The 19466-nt window shown below is 41.5% G+C and overlaps 1 protein-coding gene across 3 annotated transcripts; it reads right to left on the bottom strand.

Annotated features, from left to right (window-relative positions):
- Positions 1-2653: 2653 nt before the first annotated feature.
- Positions 2654-16875, bottom strand: MEIG1 (meiosis/spermiogenesis associated 1). 3 transcript variants are annotated; one of them, XM_060778205.2, is made up of 4 exons: positions 16719-16875; positions 13356-13488; positions 9329-9494; positions 2654-2907 (listed from the first exon to the last, which is right to left on the bottom strand). In XM_060778205.2, exons 2-4 carry the CDS (start codon positions 13478-13480, stop codon positions 2779-2781), a joined length of 420 nt encoding a protein of 139 aa, XP_060634188.1. In that variant the 5' UTR covers positions 13481-13488; positions 16719-16875; the 3' UTR covers positions 2654-2778. The 3 variants fall into 3 exon arrangements, with proteins under 3 accessions (XP_060634188.1, XP_067324999.1, XP_060634187.1); XM_067468898.1 differs by having other exon boundaries at positions 13356-13485; XM_060778204.2 differs by lacking the exon at positions 16719-16875 and adding an exon at positions 16355-16453.
- Between the last annotated feature and the right edge of the window lie 2591 nt (positions 16876-19466).

Raw genomic sequence — 19466 nt, 5'->3', positions numbered from 1 at the left:
AAGTGGCAGGCTCAAACCCAGAACTTCAATCCATGGGTGATACTGAATGAGAGACTCCCTCCTGGGTGCACAGAAGACTGGGTGACTTGGAAGGCGCTGAACAGACTGCGCTCTGGTACCACAAGATGCAGAGCCAATCTTAAGAAATGGGGCTACAAAGTTGAATCCATGACATGCGAGTGCGGAGAAGAGCAAACCACAGACCACCTGCTTCAATGCAACCTGAGCCCTGCCACATGCACAATGGAGGACCTTCTTGCGGCAACACCAGAGGCACTCCAAGTGGCCAGATACTGGTCAAAGGACATTTAATCAACTACCAAGTTTGCAAAATTTGTGGGGGTTTTTAATCTGTTTGTTTGTTTTGTTCTGTTAGAAATGTAATACAATGATATGGTTGCTGATGACACGATAAAAAAAATAATTTATTTTATTTTGTTTTGTTTTATTTTATTGGAAAATGTGTTTCTCGTTCTAGGTAACCTAGTACTGTAACTTTTTGGTTAGATTGTCCTGTAGTTTTCCACTGGCTTACATATATGCTTGTTTATTAACTGAATGTTTATCTTGTTGGACTAAACATAGTCCAGGTGATTTACAATTAAATGGTCAATTATTAGCCAGCACATACACTCTCTTGCAAAGAGTGCTCTAAAACACAAAACTGAAACCAACACAAGAACTGGAATGTTGCATTGATGTTTTCACTGTGGCAACTTGGAGTTGGTCAACGCTACATTGAGATTACAATAGGCAGATCATTAATGTGTCCCAAGGTTGCATATGAACACACAACAATAAATCAGATTAGTGATCCATCTAGTTCAGTCTTGCCTCCTCTGACCTGCAAAACCTATCCTTTCAGGCCTTCCCTATTGAGATTCTTTTTACTGGAGTTGTTAGGAGTGAAATTTGTAACCTTTGGCATGCAAAGTGTCTGCTTTACCGTCTGCTCTTGACAGACGGACTCACCTGAAAAGGTTTTATTTGTCCTTTCTTTTTCCCCTGTTCTCCCTGTGGTACTGATCTCTGGATGATGAACAGACTCCACAATAGACGATTCAACGAGAATTTGGCAATGACTATACATGAACACTGTGTCCCATAATTCTGTTACATTACATATGCATTTAAACCAGCTTTATATTTTATTCATTCTAAACCATGTCATCATGACACTTTTGAATTCACGTGGCAAAATCTGATAGATCTAAACAGTTCAAGTATACAGATGGAGCTAAAAAAGGTTCTGGTTATGAGAGAGCAAATGATGCAGCTGTTTACTTGTTCTCAGCTGCCATAAAAGCTGAGGACAATCTTTTACCTTGCTAGCAGACAATATCAGGCAAATGTCTTGTTTTGTTTCGCAGGCATAACTGCATTGCTGCAGGTACTGAGCCAATGCAGGTTCTCCAAAATTTTGCATTGTGCCCTAACATTAAACCTGTTTTATTATGACAGTTTCCATTATTTTGTTTCCAACAGAACTGTTTTAAGCAATAAGAATGCTGCAAACTGTTTTATGGGACAACACAAATAAGTGGGGAGACAAATGTGGGTAACCATATTCAGATCTGAACCTCAGAGCAGACACCTTGATCTAAACAAAATACCTTCTTCTACACCCAGCAATACATGGAGCAAGAGTTGCCAGATGTACAAGCTGGGTTTAGAAAAGGCAGAGGAATGAGAGACCAAATTGCCAATATCTGCTGGATAATGGAGAAAGGCAGGGAGTTTCAGAAAAACATCTATTTCTGTTTTATTGACTACTAGCTGTCCCCTGCCATGTTCTTTGATTGTAGGTGAACTATAAATCCCAGTAACTGGAGTGAGCTGCAAACATTTTTCTTGCTCCAGTCGTTTGACGGAGCAAGTCTGAACTGAATTTAAGCATTTTAAATTTAATCTGGATTATATCTCTGGATAGTCCAGATTGTATTCTGGTTTAGCTTTTTGGAGGTGTTTTTTTTTTTTTTTTTTTTTTTGTCTTTTGAGCTGTTTCACACTGAAGATTAAGTGTTTTATGCCTTTTAGACTGATTTGGGGCTGTTTTGAGTTTGTTTGAGCAATAAACTTTATTATCTGAATTGGCTGGCGTCTGACCTTGACAGATCCTCTGTGGATACCAAACTCCATGGATGCTGAAGTCTTACTGTGTAAAATTCCATAGTTAAAGGTTAACTATTTGCATTAAAATGTATTTTCAAGCTGTGGATAGTTGAATGTGGGAAGCGCATAATCTACGGAAACAGAGGGCCAACTGTATTCATTAGAGAACTACCGTATGTAATCGTGCAAATAGGAATATGTATTATCTATCTTTCTAGTGGCAAAAGTTGCACTCAACAACACTACTAAAAATTGTTGTTATCAACAGCAATGCTGGCAAATCATTTCCAATTTTACAGGTGTGCTCTCCATTTTTAAAAACATAATTGATATCCTTTGTCTTTAGGAAAGAAAAATATTTAAATGTGCTGATGAGACATATATTAATTGTTGACAGAGTCATAAAAATGACCTGTACTAAATTTAAGTAGCAGTGGAATCACTGTTCCCTAAATTAAACTTTTGTTTGTAATAACTGCACAGTCTATGTATCATAATTCTATGGATTTGTCTTGAAAAGAGAAAGATATTTAAAATCTGATTAATTTAGACTCAAACATGCTTTTAATACTTTCAATTTCATTTATAACTGCAATAAAATAATTTCAAAACATTTCAGCTAAAAAAAATCCCCACCAAAACAAATATACTGAACTGTAACAAAAATTAGTAAGCATAAACTTTCACTTTATGGACTTCTTTGTCTTCACATTCTCTTTCCTTGTCGTAATAATAGAAAGTATTGTCCCTTCTTTGGAGTTTCTTCACAAATCCAGTTTCCGGCCACCTTTCAACCTATACAGAATGACAAGGAGGGGGAATGCTCATATATTTTAAGTAGCTAGGAAAATACACATTCAATTTAAATAAATCCATAAATACGTTGCACAAACAATTCTAGGGTGAAATATAAGCCTCATCTCTTGAAACGTTTTCTTCCATAAAACTGCTAAAAGTATATGAACTCTGTTACCTATCATGTAGGCAAATCCCTACAAATACATACCTCAATCCAGCTAGAGGGAAAGACATGCAAATATGTAGGTTTTTTCGGGCTATATGGCCATGGTCTAGAGGCATTCTCTCCTGACGTTTCGCCTGCATCTATGGCAAGCATCCTCAGAGGTAGTGAGGATACCTCTGAGGATGCTTGCCATAGATGCAGGCGAAACATCAGGAGAGAATGCCTCTAGACCATGGCCATATAGCCTGAAAAAACCTACAACAACTCAGTGATTCTGGCCATGAAAGCCTTCGACAATCCATGCAAATATGGGTACTACACATGCATTTCCTTAGCTTATACATTCATAAATTAATACAAAATGGCTTGAATCCAAACTAGGTAATTTTCCACTTCCCTTTATTTGTTACTCTCTCACTGATGCTATTCTGTTGAACTTGGAATTTATGTGACCTAGTTTAAATGAATAGGCTTTAAGCCATTACAAATGAAGCCTGATACTGTTTTTCAGATGTGGTGTTTTCAACTCTGGGAAATCATTTCAAAGGAGGTAAACCTTGATGAAGACATTTTAAGAAGCACAAATCAATTCATCCAGCTAGGTGTTTAAGATCCAATTCTTTTGGCTCTAATGGTCCTTCTGCCCCCCCCCCCCCCCCACTCACATTGAATAAGATTGACTACTGTGATTTCATTGTGTTTACTTTTCATGTTCTTTCTGTGACCAGGGAAATGGGGCTACTGCATAAAGAGCAGGTTCCAAATCCCACAAATAGTAACAAAAGGAGTCCTTGTTGTCCTATATCAAAATGAGAATAATGGAGCTCTCAATGTGTTCTTGAATTGCAACCCAGAGCATCCTCATCATTGTCTACGCTGAATAGTGCTGTGAGGAGATATAGCTCAAGAACATTTGGAGGGACACAAATCCCTCGCCCCTGCCCTATATACAAATAGCAGATATTTTTATCTTGAGTATGTAATTTCAACTTATGTAATTGAAAAATGGCCACTTATTGCACACAATGATGATGCCAAGAAAATGGGGAAATCTCAGGGTTTGCTTAAAAACAAAAATAACTCTTTTTAAAAACAACTCTCTCTCTCTCTCTCTCTCCCTCCCTCTGTCTCTCCCTCCCTCTCTCTCTCTATATATATGTCGCGGCTCAGAGTTCATCTGGAGAGGCCCTGCTCACGATCCCACCTGCGCACAAGCACGTTTGGTGGGGACGAGGGACAGGGCCTTCTCTTTGGTAGCCCCCCGGCTCTGGAACTCTCTCCCCAAGAACATCAGACAAGCCCCAACGTTGGCAGTCTTTAGGAAGAGCTTGAAGACCTGTCTGTTCCAGTGTGCCTTTCCAGAATAGGAAATTCCCAGCATCATGTCCCAAACGCACTTTACCAGAGATTTAAGATTGCCTGCACATCACACCTACCCTAAAATCCTTACATTTCACCTGTCATGTCCAGCACTTTTAATTTATTCATTACATTTGGCCCGGCCCTAGTTTTAAATGTGTCGTGATGTATTGTTTTGATGTTTTACTGTTATTGCTTTAATGTTTATTGGTTTGCTTTATGAGTTTTATTGTTGTATTTGTTATGCTGTTGTTTTATTGAGGGCCTTGGCCTTTGTAAGCCGCACCGAGTCCTTCGGGAGATCTTAGCGGGGTACAAATAAAGATAATAATAATAATAATAATAATAATAATAATAATAATAGAGTTATCTTGCTCCAAACACCAAACCACACCAAGGCTGAAGATTTTGTAGTTTACTGAAGAAAGGAAAAGTCTTAAATGCAGAAGTAAGTTTCAAAAGTTTAATAGCAAACAGCATGAAGCATAATCCAAAGAACATTGATCAAACAAGATTCCATGACAGCAAGACAGGGTCCCAGGAAGCCAAGAACATTGTCCAAAAGCGAAGGCAATCCAAATAAGTTACCAGGTTGTTCGCAGAAGTTGCACTGACAAAGATTTGCCTTCAAACACCCTGTTTAATATACTTTCCCAGATGAACGCATTCCATTGACCCCTAAACTCCTCTTGTTAGCAAGCCTCGCACTGCGGCGAACTTTGAATTGTAAGCGATCCTCCCTATCTAAATCTTCATAGCTCTCAAGGTCGAATAGCTTGTTAGGCGCCTGAGAATTGTCAGGCTGGGAGCCATCCTCCTCCATCTGCACCTGGTTAGTTTCCCTAACATCAGAAACATCATCTGAAACATTCCTTGCCATGGGAAACTGAATCTCCTCAGATTCTTCAAAAACAACAGGAACATCTTCATGAATCGGAATCCCATCATCTTCTGCCTGAGGCTCCAGCTGAGCCGCAACACTATAAAGTGGTCCCTCGCTTATCGCGGGTGTTACTTTCCAGGACCACCCACAATAAGTGAAATTCCGCGAAGTAGGGACGCGCCTTCACCTTCCCTCCTCACGCTCCTTTCCTTCCTCTTCCTCCTCCTCGTCACCGCATAGGACCTCTTGCTGTCGCTTGGGCCTCGCGATGCCTCCTCAGTCGCGGGGCCCAAGTGGCGACGAGGAGGAGAAAGAGGAAGGTAAGGAGGGCGAGGGGGCGGCTCTTATTTCCCCCTCACCTCCTCACCTTCCTCTTCCTCCTCCTCATTGCCACATGGGCCTCTTGCTGCCGCTTGGGCCCCACGGCGCCTCCTCAGTCGCAAAGCCCAATCAGCAGCAATAATAATAATAATAATAATAATAATAATAATAATAATAAACCTTTATTTGTACCCTGCTATCATCTCCCGAAGGACTCGGTGCGGCTTACAAGAGGCCGAGCCCAAATACAATAGTAAAAACAACAGCAACAACAAACAGCAAAATAACTCCGAAAACAAAGCAATAATATTGACAACACACAATGACACAATTAAAAACAATGGCAGGGCCAAATGTAATAATTAAAAGTAAAAGTGCTGGGCATGACCAGGTGGAGTGTTTTGGAGGGGGATGGGCATTCAGATATCCTAGATCTCTGATAAAGTGCGTTGGGACATAATGCTAGGAGTTTCCTATTCTGGAAAGGCACACTGGAACAACCACGTTTTCAAGCTCCTCCTAAAGATTGCTAGCGACGGGGCCTGCTGATGTCCTTGAGGAGAGAGTTCCAGAGACGAGGGGCCACCACAGAGAAAGCCCTATCCCTCGTCCCCACCAATTGTGCTTGCTATGCAGGTGGGATCGTGAGCAGGGCTTCTCCAGATGAACGAAGAGATCGTGTGGGTTCATACACAGAGATGCGGTCAGGCAGGTAAGCGGGTCCCAAACCGTTTAGTGCTTTGTAGGTAAGCACCTGAACCTTGAATTGGGACCAGAAAATTAAAGGCAGCCAGTGGAGCTCCTTAAACAGGAGGGTTGACCTCTCCCTGTAAGGAGCACCAGTTAACAACCTGGCCACCGCCCGTTGGACCAATTGAAATTTCTGGGCCGTTTTCAAGGGCAGCCCCATGTAGAGTGCATTACAGTAGTCCTATCTGGAAGTGACTAAGGCGTGGACTACCCTGGCAAGATCCGCCTTCACGAGGTATGGTCGCAGTTGGCGCACGAGTCTTAATTGTGCAAAGGCCCTCCTGGCCACCGCCAACACCTGAGCTTCAAGCGACAGTGATGAGTCTAGGAGGACACCCAAACTGCGGACCTATGACTTCAGGGGAAGTGTAACCCCGTCCAGCACAGGTTGCCATCCTATACCCCGATCCGGTTTACGATCGACCAGGAGGACCTCTGTCTTGTCGGGATTGATTTTCAGCTTGTTCTTCCTCATCCAGACAGCCGCAGCGGTCAGACACTCGTCCAGTGGCTTCCTTGGAGTTAGGTGGAAAAGAGTAGTACAGTTGTGTGTCATCTGCATAGAGATGGCAACCAACTCCAAAACTCCGGATGACCTCACCCAGCGGTTTCATGTAGATGTTAAAGAGCATGGGAGGCAGAATGGAACCTTGTGGGCCCAGAGCAAGAGCCCCTAGGCAACAACAAGGAAGAGGAAGGTAAGGAAGCCGAAGGGGCAGCTCTTCTTCCCCCCTCACTCTCCTTACCTTCTTCTTCCTGTTCCTCATCACCGCCTGGGGGCCCTGCGACACCTCCTCAATACTCAGTGTTCCCTCACTACTTAAATTCTTTTTTAAAAAACCATGAAACAGCAAGGCTGCGATAAGCGAACCGTGAAGTAGCGAGGGACCACTGTACATATAAACCCAACAACACCCATTGAAGCGCACAGACTGCTGATGGGTAAGAAAAGGAAAAGCTAATGGATGCATGTATGCATGGAGAGGCTGTGAACTTGAGCATAATTCATGGTACAATATACTATTCCAGGTTTCATTTATACTGTATTGATGTTTTCAGTGTACTAGACAAAGTTGCTAGCTTGATTTTTATGTTCCATAAAGGAAAAGTTGAGCAATTCATCCAGTGCTGATGTTTTGCATTCTTGTCTTTTCAACTCCATCAACTCCCATGCCCGCTTCATAAAATAAAACAAAATGTTATGAACATTTTCCTTCTTCCCTTGTAAGACTTGAGTTATAGCAGCAGCTTCCATAAACATTACAATGATACGGACTATCAAAGTGTACAAAGCCAAACCTTCAGTCCTACAATATTTGCCTGTTTTACCAAGTCTTATGACCATCACTCATGAGGCTTGTGGACCATTCATCCCAATTAGTAAAGGATACTTTCAAGTACATTTAGGACACAAGAGTTTCTTATGCAAATATCTGTGGTAAAATCTCCTTTGATGAAAAAAGAAGGACCCATAATGTTAAGAAGGGTGTTTGGTGGTCCATGCATGTGATCTTGACTGATTTTGTTTTCAAAATAAATCTCATCAGATCACCATGACAACTAAAGAAATCAAAGAACACATTCTAAGGGTGAGAAATTCTCTGGAAAAAAAGCCAGTGCTTGTAAATCTCAGTACTTATTGATGACCACAACTGAATAGGACATTTACCTAGAATTAACATATTGTTGGAGTTGTTTCTTTCTACTCTTAGGAATGACATGCTGCAGGGCCTATGTGTACAACCTGATTACAGCATTAAGTGCCTCTGGAGAGGAAATACATCAAACAGTCAATGCATTGTGTTTAAAGAATAGACATCAAAGCATTCCAATAACATTCCCCAGTCCAGATTCATTGCAACTAAAGAGGGACACTGTCACATCACCATATCTGGCAAAAGCATCTGCATGCAATCCTTTGATCAAATGCTACTATGCTATATTATGCCAGGCTGAATTTAAAGGAGATGTAGCTACCATTCGAGCAATTCTCTTCCTTCCTTTACCCATTAAGAGTATGATTCATTTTCATTAGTTAAGAGGAGTAAAGGAAGCACTGGTTATTGTTTTTAAAAGGCAGAAGGAATCCATTTTTATGGATGCACTAGCCGTCCCTTGCCACGGCTTGCTGTGGCCCAGTCTGTGTATATGTGTTTTGTGTGTATATACATGTGTGTATGTGTGTGTTTGCATATATATATGTGGTTTTGCGCATGCATTGTAATGTATTTTTTGTTTTTTGGCTTTTAACGTCTCTTCTGCTGTGTTTTTCTGTGTTTTTATGAGTGATGGTCGCTTGTTGGCCTGATAGGTGTATTGTGTCCAAATTTGGTGTCAATTCGTCCATTGGTTTTTGAGTTATGTTAATCCCACAAACAAACATTACATTTTTATTTATATAGATGACAGAAATAGTTGGTTCAGCCCTTCCTTCATTGAGAAGCAGTTCTGAGTGACTTTTCAAAATACATTAACTAGGGACAAATAGAGCAATTGTGTCCACATTTGTATATTCATCAACATCTGTGCTTATTTATCAATGTACTCTTGGCCCTTTTTCATTTCTGCAACCCTGGGCATATTTACACTAATCACTTAATATGGAAAGTCAAAAACACTGTGGTCAAATGACACATGGTGCAAACACGAGCAGGAGCACACTTTAGAGCAGTAGTTCCCAACCTGTGGTTCCCCAGGTGTTTTGACCTACAACTTCCAGAAATCCCAGCCCGGTTACCAGCTGTTAGGATTTACGGAAGTTGAAGGCTAAAACATCTGGGGACCCACAGGTTGAGAATCACTGCTTTAGAGGCTTTAAACACGAGCAGGAGCATACTTTAGAGCAGCAATTCTGGGAGAAGCAAAATTTCAAAATCTCCTTTAAAAGAACAGGATTCCTCAATAAATAACATAATATTTCCTTAATTATCATATCTTACCATATCAACATGCTTCACTTGTTTATACTCAATTTCATCCCTATATCCAGCCTGCTGAAATCTGTACAGATTCTCAACTTCATCTGACCACGTTTTGGCACGCTGAATGGATTTTGGTTTGATATTAGTACTGCTGGAGTCTTCAGAAACATCCCCAGTTAATTTCCTGTCATTAATAATTTTTGAAATAAATTACAGTTAGACATACAAAAAGAAACAGCTAAAAGAAGATATTACATGAATGTGGATGTGAAACCTTGGTACTCAAACATCTATGAACACTTATCAAAGAGTTTCATAATAAAACTGGCATCTTCATAAAATAATTCCACAGGATACACATCTGTGGAATAAAAATCTTTCTTATTTTGGGAGCTTTTTTGGCACAATGAGCATTTTATAAATAATAATAATAATTTAAAAATCATATTTATAGATTGTCACACTGGCAACAAAGATCCGCATAGTCAAAGCCATGGTATTCCCTGTAGTAAACTACGGATGTGAGAGCTGGACCTTAGGGAAGGCTGAGCGAAGGAAGATAGATGCTTTTGAGCTGTGGTGTTGGAGGAAAGTTCTGAGAGTGCCTTGGACTGCGAGAAGATCCAACCAGTCCATCCTCCAGGAAATAAAGCCCGGCTGCTCATTGGACGGAAGAATACTAGAGACAAAGTTGAAGTACTTTGGCCACATCATGAGGAGACAGCAAAGCCTAGAGATGACAATTATGCTGGGGAAAGTAGAAGGTAAAAGGAAGAGGGGCCGACCAAGGGCAAGATGGATGGATGGCATCCTTGAAGTGACTGGACTGACCTTGAAGGAGCTGGGGGTGGTGACGGCCGACAGGGAGCTCTGGTGTGGGCTGGTCCATGAGGTCACGAAGAGTCGGAGATGACTGAACGAATGAACAACAACAAACTTATCTCCCCAAAGGGACTCAGGGAAGTTTACACACAAAAAGGCAAACAATCAATTCTCGAAAGATACAAACACATTAAAGCAATAAAACATAATACAAAATAGTAAGAGCATTGAGTTTATCACTTAACAGAATTAGACATCAAACTAAAAGATATAAAAAAGCTAATCACTAGAAGCAGATTACATTTTAAAAAGATGGTTAACATTAAAAAAAAAATCTTTGTTCCTGTCTGAGGGGGATGACGATGCAACCCCCAAACTATGCAAACCGCCCTAACATTTTGTTTTGTGCCCCAGATATTTATTCGAATCTAATGTTCACCTTTTTTTGGCTAAATTACCTTGCCAAAATTAGGATGTGCATTATATTTGTGTAATACGGTAATCTTAGTGCTGAGCCAAAGTCAAAAGGAGAAGTTGCTTCAGAGGGTCCATTTATAATTTGAGGGATATCATTTATAATTTAAGGGATATCATTTATAATTTAATTGTCATAGCTCAATGCTATTCAGTCCTGGGATTTGTAGTTTAGTGAAGCATCCACATTCTTTGGCTCAAGACCATGTCAAGTTATAGCCCCCACAACTCCACAACATTGAACTAAGGCAGCTAAAGTGGACTCTTTCTACAGCATAAAAGCACTCTTAATTTTTTCTTTCCATTGCTGGAAGCTTTGGTGTTCTAACACTTTTGCTTTTAAAGAAGGAATTCTAAGCAGACAGCAACTATAATGGCCATATTACAAAGAGTGCACTTTTTGCTGCTGCGCATTACTTACATCAGCAAATACTTTTTCTGGTTTCAGGGTTTTGAAAATTTAGGTACGCATTAGATTTGATGGTGTATTAGACTTGAGTAAGTGTGGGTATTTATTTATTTATACCCCATTCTTCAGCCACAAAGGTTCTCAGAGTGGCTAACAAAACTGTAGTTAACTTGCCATCAGACTTACAATGTAAACAAGATGTAATAATAAATAAGATATAGGCAATAGGACATGATGAAGCTGTGTCTGGCTACCTGACTCCCACTTCCTGGCCAGAGGAATGGCAGTTAAAGATAGTGGGAGGGGCTCTATAGCATTTATATATTGTATGCATAAGCAAATACAGTAGTTGTGCTGGTACGGCTGTACCAAGAGCTCCAACTTTATTTTCTTTCTGTTATCTGTTTTGCAGTCATTGGACAGGCCTCCTGTCCATCATAATTAAGCTTTGGTTCCGCCCCTTATTCTGGGCTCTGGGAGGGAAAGGAGCCATTTTTTGGTCAGTCTCACACAAGGTAGCTAAGCTATAGGATGTAGACCAGCTCATCCCGTAGAAAAGCTTCCTTTCTTAAGAGCATCCAGGGGAAAAGGAGCATCCAAGGAAAAAGGATCATCCAGGGAAACTGATTTACTGAACTCAGCTGATATATCTTCAAGCCTCAGCCAGTAAGGTCTGCTTGATAGCCAGACGCACTTGGATTCGGTAGTAGCACCCACACCGACGAGGCATAGATAGAAAGCAGCCTGGGAGAGGTTAAAAAGGGTTTTTTTTTCCTACAGAGAAAGTTCAGTTGATCGAAGTCAGGTGCCAGTCCATTGAAGACTAGACTAAGGAAGCCTCGAAGTGTTGTTTGAACTATTGAAAATTTGTTGTTTCTTCCATAATAAAGACTTTGTTGTATCATTAAAGACTCTAAAGACCATCACTTCAGAAAAATCCCTCTCTTTGAGGCGCCCCTGGCTTCCCGCTGGGCTTAAAGTATACGTCCTATAGAAAAGTACAGCTATTACAGGCCCGGCGCGCGACAGAACAGTAGTCAATGATGTTTTTGTTGATGAAATTTTGAAAAGTGGTATAATAATAATAATAAACTTTATTTATACCCCGCTACCATCTCCCCAAGGGACTCGGTGTGGCTTACATGAGGCCGAGTCCAAAGTACATCAATAGTAAAAGCAATAAAAACAATCAATACAACAGTTAAAATAAATCTCATACACAAAAGTAAACAATAAATAATAACAATAACAGAGAAAGCCACTATAATCTCCATCACAACTGCAACTGCCCTGGCCTTGGAGGAAGAGATGAGGCAGACGTAGCTCCTTCATGCCTAAGCCCAGAAGCAGATGAAAGGCCTTCCCTCTAAATCAAAGGCCTTGGTTTCAGAGAGAGGGAGATAAGAGGCAAACACAGCTCCATCATGTTCTAGGCCTAGAAGCAACGGAAAGATCTTCCTTCCATTCTGTGGTCTTTGAGCCAAAGAAGAGTCGTATTGTTGGACTTCATCACTTCCCATGTTTCATCTTCTTTTCCTTTTCTGTCATATCTTGTTTAGATTGTAAGCATGAGGGCTGGGAACTTTTATATTTTTTTTTACTTGTAAACAGTCATGTACAGTGATGGCACAATAACAAGATCCTTTGAAGATGCAACACCCCAGTGATTCTGGAAGTGAAAGCCTTCTACAATACACAATAAGCGTTTACCACAAGTGTATTGCTGCCTGCTCTCAGGAAGTTATTCTAACCCAGAGACCTTCTCCCTTCCAATGTCTGTTCAACATTTATTCAGAGAAGGGACATGTATTGCAAGGAAATAAATAAAAAACAGTGCTTTTTTCACTACACTATGTAACAAAATTTGTTACTAGTTTGAAAGTGTTATTTCCTGTTAAATTGTGTGGTACTTATTTTGAAAGTAATTGTCATGCTCTGGAAACTTTGTTTTTTGTGGCTGCCACAAACTATGTTGAATTGGTTGAGGTTCTATGAGATATTCATTGTAAAACTATAGCAAAATGTGCTGCAGCATGTTCTGCAAAAACAAAGGTTTTGCAGTTCAATAAACCTTTCCCGTGTTTTTATGACATAAGCAATTTGGAAATGACGTTTATAACCCAGAAACAAAATTGTGTTACATAGTGTTATCTACCATGACACAAAGAGAAAATACATATAAGGTAATCCAAACCACAAATATTCAGTGCTCATATTTATCTCAACCACTTGGGGTGTGATAAATATATTTAAATAATATATGTCACAGATCTCTCAGCAAAGAGTGAACATGGACTTACTCACAGATTGACTTGAAGATCCTATATAATCACCACTTACATGTCTTCAAGGCCACCTGTTTCTCTACTGAAAGAAGTACCAGGTTCATCTATCATATTTGTTTCTCCAGAGAAGGCTGCAGATGATACATCCTTACTATCCATGAACATAACTGGGCTTTCCATTAGAGCTGCTGAAGAAAGAGAGACAGAATATGATGAATGCAAATAACACCTCAAACTGTGCCAAAACTCATTGTTTTCTTAAGTAAAAGTATGAATAACTTAATGAAGCTCTAGAGAAAAAGGAATCTGGTTTTTGACTTTTGAGGCCCCTTCTACACTGTCCTTATATCTCAGGACCTGACCCCAGATTTATACTGTTATCCCAGATTATATGGCAGTAGTGACTCGTATAATCCAGTTTAAAGCAGATAAACGGGGATCAGATCTGAGATATAAGGATAGTATAGAAAAGGCCTGAATGTGTTCTGTGCACTTTTGGGGGAACAAAAGTGACCAGAACGAATGTACTACATGCCCTCTGGGTATTATTATTATTATTATTATTATTATTATTATTATTATTGCCAGGCTGCATAATCTATGCCAACAAGTATGATCTGCTGCCGTGCAGGGATTTCACCACCCTTCAACATCCCTGTTAGCATGCACTCTCACTTATCATTCATACTCTGCATGGACACAGCTGCAGCAGATTTGCAGACTATGCAGCCCTGAACACTCCTATATTGTTTATTGTTTGTTTATGTGATTTATATTGTTTTGAATTGATTGGTTTTGTTATTGCCTTTGTTTTACTGATGTACTGTGGGTTTGGCCTCATGTAAGCTGCACCGAGTCCCTTGGGGAGATGGTAGCGGGGTATAAATAAAGTTGTTATTATTATTATTATTATTATTATTATTATTATTATTATATGCAGGTGATATAGCACTAGGCTACCAAAAACGTGCAGCCCTCAAACAACAGCTGCAGACATAGAGTGACAGTCTTAGGCCCCTTCCACACAGTTGTATAAAATCCACATTTAACTGGATTATATAGCAGTGTGGACTCAGATAACCCAGTTCAAAGCAGACATTGTAGATTATCTGCCTTGATATTCTGGGTTATAGGGCTGTGTGGCAGGGCCCTCAGTGAAAATGGACTTCAGCTGAACATACCCAAAACAGAGTATCTTGAATGTGGCCTTCAAACAATTCAAATCAATGGACAAGCACTAAAGAAGGCCACCCAATTGAAATGCCCAGGGTTCTTCCACACAGTCCTATATCCCAGAATATATCAAGGCAGAAAATCCCACAATACCTGCCTTAAACTGGGTTATTATTTATTTAAAACATTTATATTCTGCCCTTCTTACCCCGAAGGGGACTCTAACATTCAATGCCGGGACAAGAATTCATATGGGTATACATAAACATTAAAAACATTTATCAAAATATTAAAATACACTGTTTAAAACCATCTTGGTCATCAGCGTCAACTCTAATTGGCTGGCCTGGTAATCTTTCCTATTGCTACTTTACTGCCCTGTTCCGAAAGCTTGGTCCCATAGCCAAGTTTTTACCATCCTTCTAAAGGGCAGGAGGGAGTCCGCACTCAGATAATGTGGGATTTTCTGCCTTGATAATCTGGGATATAGGCCTGTGTGGAAGGGCCCCTAGAGTCACTGGTCTCCATAGATGGCAACACAATGCCAGATGTACGGTCACCAATAAATGCAGCCTGATTGAAATGGCAGCAAACTAATGGCATTCTGTGTGACTCAAAAATGCCTGACCAACTCAAGGCTACACTACAGTTGTTCACCAGGTAGCCCTCTGGCCAGCAACAAAGGACCTTTCCACACAGTCATATAACCCAGATATATCAAGTGAGATAATCCACAATATCTGAATTGAACCGGATTATCTGAATCCACACTACTTCATCCAGAGAAATCAGCCATAGCAGAGCACCTAATGAACCAACCTGGACACAGCATATTATCTGAGAACACAGAAATGCTGGACCATTCTCACAACCACCATGTCAGACTACACAGAGAAGCCATTGAAATCCATAAGCATGAGGACAATTTCAAAAGAAAGGAGGAAACCATGAAAATGAACAAAATCTGGATACCAATATTTTAAAAACTCTAGAATTACAACAGCAAAACAACAGAGAGGTAACAATCAGGGACACCTAATCACCTCTCAACAGAAGATTGCCCCAGGCACTGCCAGGCCATCAAATGCTAATCAAGGTGATCAGTTGAAACATTCACACCTAGCTCCAACAGACAAGAGTTCTTTGTCCCACCCTAGTCATTCCACAGATATATATATAAACCCATTTTCCTAGTTCCAACAGACCTCACTACCTCTAAGGATGCTTGCCATAGATGCAGGCGAAACGTCAGGAGAGAATGCCTCTAGAACATGGCCATATAGCCCGAAAAAACCTACAACAACCCAGTGAATCCACACTGCCATATAATGCAGTTTGATGTGGATTTTATACAGCTGTGTGGAAGGTGCCTAAGAAACATGAACACATTCTTAACACAATGGAAACGACAATGCTGAGATGGACACTTGTCTTGACACTTCTTGACCATGTGCCAAATGATGACACCTGTCAAAGACTAGGAACAAAAGCGACCAGCAAGAAAATGCAGGTAGCAAAATTACAGTGATATAGCCATGCCATGAGAAGAAAACCAACATCAGTAGCACAAACAATACTGAATTTGGAGATTGCCGGACGCCGACTACACAGAGAACCAAAGAAAGGATGGATACCATCAACGAAGACATGTGTGCTGCCAATCTGAGACCTGAGAATGCCCAAAACAAAGTCCTATGGAAAGGACAGTCACAATGCTAACCCCTCCTTTGGGAAAATAGCTTAGAAAGAAGAAGGATAATCTACAATCTCAGGAAGGTCTTGGGATTGTATAGCTGGACCTCCATATCCACAGACTGTCCCAATGAAAACATCTCATTTCAATGCCCATCAGCAAAACCAAGGCTGGGGGATAATAGGGACCTGGAGCTGGAAGGCCAGAGATGCCCATTCCTGGCCTACAGCTCACTTCTAAGGGACGGAGGAAGTTCTGTGCATCCTTTATGGTCAAAACAAGGGTGACTATGAGCCATCGCCACGTGCAATAAAGACCAAGGACGTTGCTCCTGGAAACTGACTGGCAGGGGGCGGGACTAGAGAGACAGCCAATCAGTGACAGTCCTCTCTGAGAGGGAAAAATAAACATTCAGTTTACGAATACACAGGCACACACTCTGCCGTCAAGCTTCCTATTCCGCCCAGTCGGCTTTCAGCGTTTCACATTGCGACAAAACCGACTCCCCACTGCTGGCGACCCCAAACAACGGCCCCTCTGCTCTGTCCGCACCTCGCGTCAGCTCCGACGTCGCGACGCTCCCTCCCTCGCCACAGGCCCAGCCGCTGTGGTGGGTTGCCTAGCAACCGCGCACGTGCCCTGATCCCAGCGTCAGCTGAGCCAATAGGAAACGCTTCAGGGACCGCCGCGTCTCCACTGACTGATTTGGGAAAGGTACCGTCCAAAGTGGCCAATTGCCTGCGGCGCGTTGCGCATGCGCTCACGGTTCGTTCTTTGAACAAACCGCCAGGGCTTGTGGAATGACATCTCAGGGCCTCTCTACACAGGCCTATATCCCAGAATATCAAGGCAGAAAATCCCACATTATATGAGTGTGGACTCAGATAACCCAGTTCAAAGCAGATATTATGGGATTTTCTGCCTTGATATTCTGGGATATATTTATTCCAGAGCGGCTTACAAAATAGATAGATAGATAGACACATACATAGAATCATAGAATCAAAGAGTTGGAAGAGACCTCATGGGCCATCCAGTCCAACCCCCTGCCAAGAAGCAGGAATATTGCATTCAAATCACCCCTGACAGATGGCCATCCAGCCTCTGTTTAAAAGCTTCCAAAGAAGGAGCCTCCACCACACTCCGGGGCAGAGAGTTCCACCGCTGAACGGCTCTCACAGTCAGGAAGTTCTTCCTAATGTTCAGATGGAATCTCCTTTCTTGTAGTTTGAAGCCTTTGTTCCACGTCCTAGTCTCCAGGGAAGCAGAAAAAAAGCTTGCTCCCTCCTCCCTGTGGCTTCCTCTCACAAATTTATGCATGGCTATCATATCTCCTCTCAGCCTTCTCTTCTTCAGGCTAAACATGCCCAGCTCCTTAAGCCGCTCCTCATAGGGCTTGTTCGCCCTCCTCTGGACACATTCCAGCTTGTCAATATCTCTCTTCAATTGTGGTGCCCAGAATTGGACACAATATTCCAGGTGTGGTCTAACCAAGGTGGAATAGAGGGGTAGCATGACTTCCCTAGATCTAGACACTATGCTCCTATTGATGCAGGCCAAAATCCCATCAGTTTTTTTTGCCGCCACATCGTATCGTTGGCTCATGTTAACTTGTTGTCCACGAGGACTCCAAGATCTTTTTCACACGTACTGCTCTCGAGCCAGGCATTGTCCCCCATTCTGTATCTTTGCATTTCGTTTTTCCTGCCAAAGTGGAGTATCTTGCATTTGTCCTTGTTGAACTTCATTTTGTTTGTCTATCTATCTATCTATCTATCTATCTATCTATATCGTCCCTCTCTCTCTCTCTATATATATATACTAGCAATCCCCTGCCACGTGTTGCTGTGGCTCACATGGGGGTTCTGTGTGGGAGGTTTGGCCCAATTCTATCCTTAGTGGGGTTCAGAATGCTCTGTGATTGTATGTGAACTACAAATCCCAGGAACGACAACTCCCAAATGTCAAGATTCTATTTTCTCCAAACTACACCAGTGTTCACATTTGGGCATATTGAGTATTCATGTAGAGTTTGGTCCAGATCCATCATTGTTTGAGTCCACAGTGATCTCTGGATGTAGGTGAACTACAACTCCAAAGCCACACTGCCCACCAAACCCTTCCAGTATTTTCTGTTGGTCATGGGAGAACTGTGTGCCAAGTTTGGTTCAATTTCATCGTTGGTGGGGTTCAGAATACTCTTTGATTGTGTTGTTGTTGTTCATTCGTTCAGTCGTCTCCGACTCTTCATGATCTCAAGGACCAGCCCACATCAGAGCTCCCTGTCGGCCGTCACCACCCCCAGCTCCTTCAAGGTCAGTCCAGTCACTTCAAGGATGCCATCCATCCATCTTGCCCTTGGTCGGCCCCTCTTCCTTTTACCTTCCACTTTCCCCAGCATAATTGTCTTCTCTAGGCTTTCCTGTCTCCTCATGATGTGGCCAAAGTACTTCAACTTTGTCTCTAGTATTGATTGTAGGTGAACTATAAATCCCAGCAACTACAAGTTTCAAATGACAAAATCTTTTTTTTTTTTTGAGTGAAGGACAAACATTGGGTTGTTAGGTGTATCGTGGCAACAAAACGTCTCACAACACAAGGAGTGACCATCACTCAAAAAAAAAAATGATTTTGTCATTTGGGAGTTGTAGTTGCTGGGATTTATAGTTCACCTACAATCAAAGAGCATTCAGAGCTCCACCAACGATGGAATTGAACCAAACTTAGTACACAGGCCACCCATGACCAACAGAAAATACTGGAAGGGTTTAGTGTGTATTGACCTTGAGTTTGGGAATTGTAGTTCACCTCCATCCAGAGAGCACTGTGGACTCAAACAATGATGGATCTGGACCAAACTTGGCACGAATATTCCATATGCCCAAATATGAACACAGATGGAGTTTGGGGAAAACAGACCTTGACATTTGGGAGTTGTAGTCACTGGGATTCACAGTTCACTTACAATCAAAGAGCATTCTGAACCTCACGAACAATAGAATTGGGGCAAACTTCCCACACAGAACCCCCATGATCAACAGAAAATACTTAAGGCCATCCAATCCAACTCCCTTCATCAGGGCAAGAAAACGTAATCAAAGTCCTCCTGACAAAGAGCCATCCAGCCATAGATATAGAGATAGATATGATTCACACACAGAGAGATATATAGTATCATAGATTTGAAAGGTACCCTTAAAGAAGGGCAATGATATGTTGCATCACAACACAAGGACATCTAATTAACACTCAACAAAAGTTTGCCCCAGGCACAGTCAGGCCATTGTATGCTAATCAAGG

The sequence above is a fragment of the Anolis sagrei genome, chromosome 5 (assembly GCF_037176765.1).
Source record: "Anolis sagrei isolate rAnoSag1 chromosome 5, rAnoSag1.mat, whole genome shotgun sequence".
Taxonomy (NCBI): Eukaryota; Metazoa; Chordata; class Lepidosauria; order Squamata; family Dactyloidae; genus Anolis; species Anolis sagrei.
The sequence above is the reverse complement of the archived record's forward strand: the minus strand, read 5'-3'. Positions and strand labels throughout refer to the sequence as shown.